Genomic DNA, 9,848 nt, shown 5'->3' with positions numbered 1-9,848 from the left:
TGTAGTAATTGTGACACATCCTTTCCGCAGCTTATAAACAGCTTCTCGTAAAGACATTTATAACATTTGAACTCAAACACGTATTACACATTTATGAGCAATCCAGTCATCGTTTATTTCTGATGATTTTCCATCATTTAGAGTGCTTAAGCCCAACGTGTTCATCTATTGCAATGGAACATAACGATGCAATAACAATAACTGTTGATGTATTTATCTACTAAACCAAAGAGGACTAAAATATTACAAACAATCAAATAGTTCTTAAACATGTATCTTTATTAAATGGTACCAAAATGAAAAAGTATTATTCTGAAGAAGGGCCATCATTGGCACGTCAGTGTTTTAGAAGAAAGCTTAAACTGTATCAGCTAAGGATGGTGACATAAATATCAATACCAATATGACATACGGTCCGACAGAATCTAACCTAAACACATTTGAAAACTTGTGGTATTCACTACGATGATGACCTATACTTCCCTAACACACTTTTCTGAAAATGCTTCTGTTTATTCGTAGGCCATGCACAGAAGTGACATAAACATCTGCATGTGAATTAAAACCACAGACAATAGCTCTAAGTTAAATACGCTGGTGAACTGGGTAAACCTGAAAGTTGCAGGCAGAACATGTGAGATTTGAATAGTTGTACCCCCTTACTGTAGATGTTAAGGGAACAATAGCACCAAGGAAATTATGATTCAAAATTTTATAAACATTAATATGCACGTACACACATGAAAATGTCTAGGACCCAGTCATTGTTTATTGTGAACTCCTCTCATGACTTGATTACTTAAATACAACGTTGCAGATCTACCAAACACACAACTGCTTTATGAATGCAGACGTCCTGTAAAGTTATAGGCGTATGTCTGCACACAAAATCCTGTTTTCAGTTTTAACTTAACGAGAATGTACATATATGAAACACAAGAAGCCACCCACGTTGGCAAACACCAAGGGTTAACCTTGTAGCTGTGGCCTCCTGACATTGACCATGATGAGATATGACAGTCTGAGAGTGCAGCGTGTGCGTGACGATCATCGCAGCGTGACAACAGAGAGGTGTAGGAAGAGGCCGGGGTCAATTCTTGGTGGTGATGAGGGTCTGGTACAGGGGCTTGACTAGGATGTGGAGGTAGAGGGAGCCGTCGATGAGGTATTCCGATGTTTTGCGGTGCAGGTCAGCTTCCGCCAGGAAGTCTCCGTTCTCCTCCGTGCTCTGGTGGAAGTTGTAGACGTGTTTCACCACCACCTTCCCCTGCTGTCTGGCCATGACCAGCACCGTCTTCTGAAAACTCACGCCGGCAAAGTCCGCGCTGGACGTGGCCGGCGTGATGATGATGCGCGGCCGCCCTCCATCGACTCGCGTCGGCTGCATGGCTCCCGTTTCCGTGTACATGGGACGCATGCTGAGGGGAAGCCAGCGCGGGGAGAAGAGGGCGTTCCACGTCACGCGCTTGACGGCGTCGTGACCACTGGGGCCCAGCTGGGTCTGGAAGCTGGTGCTGCGGTCGTCACGCGAGGGGTTGTTTAGGACCCAGGGGGAGCCCCAGGCGGGGGACAGGTAGTTCCTGGGCATGAACAGACTGCAGTTCACGTCAAAGAACTTGGCCATGTGCAGAGGCGATGCGGAGTGGAACTGGTAGGACATGTAGAGCAGGTCTCGTACGGACTCCTGGTAGCGGGCGAGGGTGAGAGACTGGGTCTGCAGGCGGAACAGCTCCCTGGGAGGCATCATGGCGTAGCGCACCGACCTCAGGGCGTTCTCGGCCGTCAGCCCGTCCGGATCGTTCTGGTTTATCCAGAGCTCCAGCGCGTCGAAGAGCTCCATCTCGCTCTGCAGGATGAGGTCCGAGCGCTTCATGAGAGACATGAGGAGCGGGGCGCTGATGGTGCCCCACTCCCCGCTGCGCAGCACTGACGACAGGTTCCAGGAGAGGTACTGCAGGCAGCTGTCCCTCAGGGACACGTCTCCCGTCTGGAGGGCGTACTCGTACCAGCCTACCACGTGGCCCGAGGGAGAATCGCGGGCCAGGTTCTGGGTCATGTACTGGGTGACCCCCTGCTGGAGCCCCAGCACACCATACTTGGTGGCCAGCATGTGTAGAGGTCGGGCCTGATCCAGACCCAGGGAGATCTCTCCACAGTACAGATACCTACACAGGGATGGAAACATTCCAGAAAGAAAAACGTTTGAATAAAATGGGTTTTGTCATCTTCAATGCATCGACATGGACTCACATGCACACCTTATCTTTGATCACCAAATATTTTACCATATTACTGTTTTTTTACTGAAGCACCCCTTGTTGTATTCACTCCAGATTTGTTACCAGTGGATAAAAAGCGGCCTAGCCCTAATCCGCATTCGTTTTGCAATGTTGATCTTAAAGGCAACTTTATCTTGAGAATCTCCAGAAAGAAACTCTACAGCCGTGGCCAAAAGGGAGCGACATACATTTTGTGTTTGCAAAGCTTGAAGGGGAACTTTATAAAATGGACCTCTATCATTTATTGATCATCCCTAGAGCCAGGTTACTAAGCTCTCTCTCTCTCTCTCTCTCTCTCTCTCTCTCTCTCTCTCTCTCTCTCAAAGTCAAATACTGTGGCTGGTGAACACCCCCTGTGGCATGCCCACACCCCTGCGATTAGGCCAGTGTTGCAGTTACATTTATCTACCACTTGAGGGCACATGCTTTCATTGCAATCAGGGGAGACAGTTCTCATCCTCAACAGGGTACTTTGACAACAAATCATAAAAACGTATCAACTCTCTTGTAAATGTCTCCCAGTAATTCCCTTACAGCATATGCACTCCCTTGGCCTACCTTATAAACTTGTCAAAGATGGCGGAGCACTCGCTGGTCTCCCGCAGGACCAGGGTGGAGGTGTTGCGGCTGACCAGCATCCCCTCGAACACAGGGCTCTGCAGGGCCAGAACCAGGGAGTGGGCCTGAATCATCTTCACCTCCTCCGCATTGAGGGTCTCCACCCTAAGGGCCACGTCGCTGCCGTTCCCCTGGGCCAGCAGAGCCTCCAGCCGCTGCACCAGGGACAGAGAGTGGCTGATGGTGTCCCCACCACCACCGCCCCCATCCTGGGCCCCTGCTGTCTGGATGCCTGGTGGAGGAAGAGGAGGGAAACAGATGGGAGGCAGGGCCGCCAGTGTGGAGGAGGTGAACGCAGAGATGAAAAAGAAGAGGCACAAAGAAGTTGGGTGGTGAAGGGAGGAGGAGGGGGATTGGGGGTGGAGGAATAGGAGGAGGAGGGGCATTGGAGGTGGAGGAATAGGAGGAGGAGGGAATGGGGGCATGCAGGGGGGAGAGGGGTAATGATCAAAACAGGCTTGGCAGAAGCGCCCCCAATCCATGACATCGATCGGCACAGATGCGGGTTGGATTTAATTAAATCATTCACACATCTGCTCCTAATATACTGTATACTGTTGACACATGTCCCTAAAAGTCAAAACCACTCACATGCTGACCACATATACATTGGGGATCTAAACTTTGGTCCAATAGTCTGAAGTTCCTCTTTTGGATTCTGAATAAAAAATATTTTGTGACACTTCCCTTTCTTTCAGATAAATGAGGAACTGGGTGGGCTGCAATGGTGTAAAGCTTCAGTAAAGTAGAATTGCTCCAGCAATCTCAACCGGTAGTAGCAAACCACAATGTCCTGTTTGACTGATTCACACAGATAAAAGCAGCACATGCGAACGCGGTCATCTTCCTTTGAATGAGATGATCTAAGGTCTCAATGTCTAAAAAGTTCCAATGCGTCTTTCTCAGTGATGAGTTATGATTAGAAGTGCTTTTTTTGGTACAAAGCATGCACAAAAGGAGACAAGCACAAAAGTCATCAAACCAACATGGAAAGATTCACACAGGACGAAAAGGAGGAAAGATTGTAGACTTGCAGCACACATCAGAAAATATATATTTACGTTGTATTTTTTTTCACTCCACAATGGAACCACAACATCATTGCAGAACAGAACTACATATCAGAGTTGCGTCTCAGTTGACACCAAAGATGAGACGGGTGGGCATGTTGAGCAGCGTGGGTCTTACCTCCAGTGGGAGGGCCTGGGAGGAGGCCAAGGGCCAGGAGAAGGGTCCCCATGTGGATGTGGCTCAGGAGCCCTGTGGGGCGCACTGGGAACATCATCCCTCTGTCTTCTTTATCTTGTCCAACTGCAAACACACCTCTCTCTATCCCTCTTTCTGTCTTTCTGTCTTCCTAACCTGGCTTCTCTCTCTGTCTCCCTCTGTCTGTGCCCCTCTCCCTCGCTCCTCAGTGGTGAAATGCAGTGACCTGGTCACAGTTTTGTCTGTCCGTCTGTGTGTGAGGAGCAGGACCTCTGTGTGCACATGGCACAGCGTGGTACTTCTGGGCAATATCCGGCAGTTCGCATGGAAACCCCATCGATCGGTGGAATCTGGCGGCCGGGCGGTTGTCACGGCGACGGCTTTGATTCCCGAAGCGTCTCTTGTTTGGGGTGGCGCTCAGAGAGGGGCATTGATTGGGAGAGAGGCGGGGCCAGTGGACCCTCACCCCAGCAGCTGGGGTTGAACTGGAGCAGGGTAAGACTGGGAGTGTGTGTAAGTGTACGTGTGTCTGTACCTGTGTGTGTGTGTTTGTGTGTGTGTTTGTGTGTGCGTGCGTGTGTGTGCAAGGGTTGTGTAAGAGATGAACTTGTCTGAAGAGTTTGGAGGGTAAATCTGTTGATGATCTATAATATACTCAATAAACTGTCAACACATGGTAAATCCCTATCAATTGACCCTGACACCAATCTTACAAAGATGTAGTTGACATTCTGTTAGCAGTGTAGTGATGACATGAACATCTACAGATGTCTCTAGATGGGACATCTTTATAAAGTTCAACTTTGCAATAAATGATTATGATTAATCTTCTTACAAGCAGTGTTGCTCTGCTGTGTTTGTCAGTGTTTTGTATGTGTGTCAGTGTACACAACCAGCGAATCCTGATACAGCAGTCCAAACTATTCATTTCCGGCTTCAGGCGAGTCTGTTTAATTAGAAGTAGTAATTGAGAAGGTCAATATCCAATCGTTCCCTATGCATGTGCCTGGCTGTCACATCAAAAAAGGCCTCATTTGGGAAAAGGCCAAACCGACACACCCCAAGTTCGTTGTTCCTGTGAAGTTGTGTCAGTGTCTCGTGATCCCCGTACTCGCAGGTCCGCGGAGACGGTGTTTTTGTAGTGACGGCATTAGAGCAAAAGGCCTATCATGTCCGTGTTGACCCTGTAGTGTGGGCTAAAGTATTGATCACGCGTGCTGACAGTCAGGGTCGATGATGATCCCAGTCGGCACGTTTTTTAATCACACTCTGATTCTACGAAAGGATGTCAACCGTGTCTGACTAGGCTCCAATAGTGACGCTTGGCGCCCACACTTTTTTTGATTTTCGCAAACAGGGAAACGGTCTACCCCTTTCTTACTTTGACACAGTGGGATTTGATTTAACCAGTATTTTTTTTTTTTTTTTTTGCAATGTTGATCTTGATTGTACTTTGATTTTATCACATTTTAAACATCCGTTCCTGAAATGAAGCCAAAACAAATAATCTCTGGGAATCACCACAAGAGGGCATACTCGCCGTGTGTCAAATGATTGAGACATCATCGTATTCGAGCCTACATGATACTGGTCATCTTCTCACGCTGCTCGTCATGGAAACAAGCTGATTATAATGATGTCCCTCTGTAATCTGATAATGACTCCATGCTCCATTTGACCAGGTCCTCTCCTGCTTATCATCCCTATAAATCCTGATTGCCCAAACCAATTAGGCGAGCTGAAAACAAAATAACTCCAAAATCCCAACGGAAAGAATGGAGTTTAATCATCATTCAGATCACATAGTGCTTATCAACAAATGTGTATTAAAAGTAATCGTTGCTGTAGTAAAATAGGCCATAAGCAAATACCCTCTTGTGGAGAACAATATCTGTGCTTGGTTGTTTAACCAATGAGGAGTTGACAGTTGTGAATTCCTGTTCCAGTGGACTGTCTCATCACTGAAAGCAGCGTCGTGCCAGATTAAAAACACGGGTTATAGAAGGCAGCCAGGTCAGAGTGACCTGTGAGGACTGCTCTGCTGTTTAATGGCCTCTTAAACACACACAGACACACCACAAGGTCCTGCCACACAGTGACTCAGTGAGGAGGAAATGTGTTTTGCAGTACCGGGCATTTCTGAGAGAGTGCTTGTAGAGGGACAGATACTGCCTATACGACTCATCTTAGCCATTAGCCCTTGCAAGCATGAAATAAGAGTCATTTAGAATATGATCTAGTGGAGGGAGACCTCATTCATATGACAGGCCTGCTAACAGAGATATTATTAGCAGCAACACAGTCTCAATTCTCATTAACTCCTTGTGGGTCTAAACCTCAATGCCTGACAGGGGACTCACAGGCATGCATGTACTCACTCACATATACACACACACACACACACACTCACACACAGACAGACACACACCCTACACAGCATCAAGAGATGCTGTCATTCTCTTAGAGTGTATCCCACATCTCTCTGCCATGCCAGGCTCAATGTTACCCTGCAGGCCCCAAGGCCTTCAGAGTCGCTCCGCTTGTCTGAACTGGAGCCGGTGCAGAGGGATAACAAGCTGGCACACTCAGAGGCTGTTTGAAAGAAAGACTAAACAGAATAACTTCCTCAATGGACTCCAATTTGACCCACCAGTGTGAGAACCCTCGATGTGAGGAGACGGGGACCATAAACAGGCTCGTTAAGTCTGAATGCAGTTAAATAGCACGATTATTGACAGTTGGAGGTAGAAGGACATTGGATTCGTTCCCACATAATGACATCAGAGGTTGGGAAAAGATTACAATGAGCTCTTGGTGCTCGTATTGTCTTGGACCATTCTGTTCTTAAATATTTAATGAGGTAGGCTAGATGGGGAGAATGACTGCGACTTCACCGGAAGATGTTTATCAGTCAAGCATAAGTCAGGAACATGGAATCGGCATCGCTTTGTGTCATTTGTGCTTTGTGCGCAAAATGAACATAATTAAATTGAGATTCACATTCGGACTTTAAGATTCACCGCGGTCATGCGTGAAGTGACGCGCCCGCTACTGTGCTGAACGCTCGGCCAGCGGGAACAGCGAGTTAGCAGGAACGTATTGACTGTGCGGTGGCATATCAGCAGACAAATTAGAGCAATAAAGCACCGAAATGCTGTGTTCAGCCCCTCTCGTCCAGCAAGACCACTCCATCACCCCCCGCAGACCTCCACCCGCCCAGCCTGATTGATGGAGGACCTTGCCTGTCCACGCTCACTGACGGTGGGGGTTCATTACACGCTCTGCTAGGCCTTCGCTGCCGAGTAAGGTGGCGAGGCGTGGGTTTATACATATGTTCGATAAAACACATAAAGCAATAATCATAAAGAGACCCACCCCACCATGTACTTTGCTGCAGTGCAGTTCTGCTGAGACTTTTGGCTTTTGTGACCTCTCATCGTTTTGTCTTTACTGTTATCCACCGGTTGTTTCACTGGTTCTTGACATGGGACGCATCGAAATCTGTTACTGTTTCTTGAGGGAAGTTTTTTTTCTTCCCCCGAAACATTTGTTTTTACTCATCTAATGTAGCGTATTTGGGTCTGCATATTAACTGCTAGTTATTGTGACATTTGACTCGCCATTAGCTAATTGTCAGTGATGTGCAGAATAGAACACTGGCAAACAAAGTAGGCTGTATTTGTTTTTGTGTTTAACATCAGTGTGCTGCTTGTGCAACAGCGGTTGCCAGCTATATTTGGAGGGATATTTGCATTCTGATCACAGCCTGTGTAAACCCTCTGAGACCTCGTTAAAGCATGTACACACACACACACACACACACACACACACACTCTGACAGACACACACAGAAACACACATGCACTACCTCCACAGTTCAACCTCTCATTCACCTGTTTCTATCCACCAATCCTTCTGCCTCTGCTTCCCCACCCCCACCCCCTCCCTCCCTCCCCCTGCTCCCCCTCCCTCTCTCTCTCTCTCTCTCTCTCTCTCTCTCTCTGTCTCTCTCTCTCTCTCTCTCTCTCTCTCTCTCTCTCTCTCTCTCTCTCTCTCTCTCTCTCTCTCTCTCTCTCTCTCTCTCTCTCTCTCTCTCTCTCTCTCTCTCTCTCTCTCTCTCTCTCTCTCTCCCTCCCTCCCTCCCTCCCTCCCTCTCAGTCGTGTCTCTCCTCTCCTTCACTGCCTCTTCCACTCTCCGCAGGGATGTGCCTGCTGCTAGTAGCCCTCTCCTCCTCCTCCTCCTCCTCCTCCTCCTCCTCCTCCTCCTCCTCCTCCTCCTCCTCCTCCTCCTCCTCCTCCTCCTCTCTTCCTCCTCCTCCTCCTCCTCTCAGCCCGTGTGGTCTATGACCGTGACCGGCAGCAGCATTGGTGTGGAGCGGCTGGATGGAGCACAGAGCCATGGACAGGCTGTGAGGCAGATGGACAGACAGAGTGACAACTGGTTGTGAAGGTAGGCTCCCCCTCTCTTTACCTGAGGCAGTCAGGACACGGCACAACGAGCACATACCGCCACACAGCACCCGACAACACAGGAACCGACCATAGAAGGGAATAGATGGCCACATCTGTCTTTCCTCTGTCACTGTTTATGGGATGGACTGTTACTAAGTTGTTCAGTAAGTATATGTGTCTTGTCTGATGTCTTTGTTGCTGATGCACTTTACCAATGTACAAAAGTATAAAACATAAAATCCCTTGGCAAAGTTCTATGTTTGGGGTGTTGTAGAAGCACTTCCTAACAGATATGCATGTCAGTACAGGAAATAGTTTGGTCTGTGTCATTTTATAGCAACAGGCAGTTTTTATGTGTTATGGTCACCCTGTTCTGTTTGACTAACAAGTGCCTCATAACATTGTTCAGTTCACACCACAGCCAACTTATTGTTCTGGAGTGTGTCATGTCAATATCAGAAGCCAGTGGAAATCCACAGGGTCAGTTTTGAAGTTGCAGAATGTGAACTGCAGCACAACAGAATTGTGTTTCTTCACCACCAGGTTTGGGTGTAACTTTCCCTTTGTCTCTCAGTTATCTAACACCCGTCGGGAACATGACAGCCACTGCAGCGCTGTCACGAGCTGCCAGGCTGAAACCCGAACTTGCGCCTGAATCACCGGCAAACGCAGAAACGCGGTCGTTACCTCTCGGTTCTGAAACCATGATACGTACAGAATGGCCAAGCCGCTGTCCTTCTACCGCCCCCCCCTCTCTCCCCCCTCTCTCCCCCCCTCTCTCCCCCCTCTCTCTCCCGAGGCTGTTGTTTCAGGTGTACCGTCCCACTATGAATAATTGAGAGGGTCCAGTGGAACAGAGGGACTAAAGATAGAGTTCACTTTGGCTCCATGGACACCCAACCCCCCCACCCCACCCCCCGCAGATCCTCTGCTTTAGTTCATCCAGATCTGAGCCCCCTTAAGACAACCATTGAAAATAGAGCCTTAATCAGGAACATGCACTGGCCTATGAACCCCCCAGGGTTGCGTCCGCCAGCCCCGCGGCCCCCCTGGCCCCCCGCGGCCCCCCTGGCCCCCCGCGGCCCCCCTGGCCCCCCGCGGCCCCCCTGGACCCCCGCGGCCCCCCTGGACCCCCGCGGCCCCCCTGGACCCCCGGCTCTGCGTTCCCAGGGAGCTTACTTCAGAGGCCACTGCTGCTCCAGCGAAGCGGGCTGATGGAGTCTGTCTGTCTGTCATCAGATCCATCCAGAACATTCCATCCTGGGAGTTAAATGTACGTACGTGGCCCCGACA

At 49.0% G+C, this 9,848-nt stretch overlaps 1 protein-coding gene across 1 annotated transcript; it reads right to left on the bottom strand.

Annotated features, from left to right (window-relative positions):
• Positions 1 to 258: 258 nt before the first annotated feature.
• Positions 259 to 4,258, bottom strand: btbd17a (BTB (POZ) domain containing 17a). The gene is made up of 3 exons (XM_084670348.1): positions 4,086 to 4,258; positions 2,838 to 3,129; positions 259 to 2,165 (listed from the first exon to the last, which is right to left on the bottom strand). The coding sequence occupies exons 1-3, from the start codon at positions 4,180 to 4,182 to the stop codon at positions 1,091 to 1,093; spliced, it is 1,464 nt and encodes a 487-aa protein (XP_084526474.1). The 5' UTR covers positions 4,183 to 4,258; the 3' UTR covers positions 259 to 1,090.
• Between the last annotated feature and the right edge of the window lie 5,590 nt (positions 4,259 to 9,848).

The sequence above is a fragment of the Hypomesus nipponensis genome, chromosome 13 (genome assembly GCF_054491055.1).
Source record: "Hypomesus nipponensis isolate SF chromosome 13, ASM5449105v1, whole genome shotgun sequence".
Lineage (NCBI taxonomy): Eukaryota > Metazoa > Chordata > Actinopteri > Osmeriformes > Osmeridae > Hypomesus > Hypomesus nipponensis.
The sequence above is the reverse complement of the archived record's forward strand: the minus strand, read 5'-3'. Positions and strand labels throughout refer to the sequence as shown.

Coding starts and splice junctions, on each gene's coding strand:
- btbd17a (XM_084670348.1), bottom strand. CDS start 4,182: ATGATGTTCCCAGTGCGCCCCACAGGGCTCCTGAGCCACATCCACATG. Junction 3,130..4,085: donor CCCAGGCCCTCCCACTGGAG/GTAAGACCCACG, acceptor TTCCTCCACCAG/GCATCCAGACAGCAGGGGCC. Junction 2,166..2,837: donor ATCTTTGACAAGTTTATAAG/GTAGGCCAAGGG, acceptor ATCCCTGTGTAG/GTATCTGTACTGTGGAGAGA.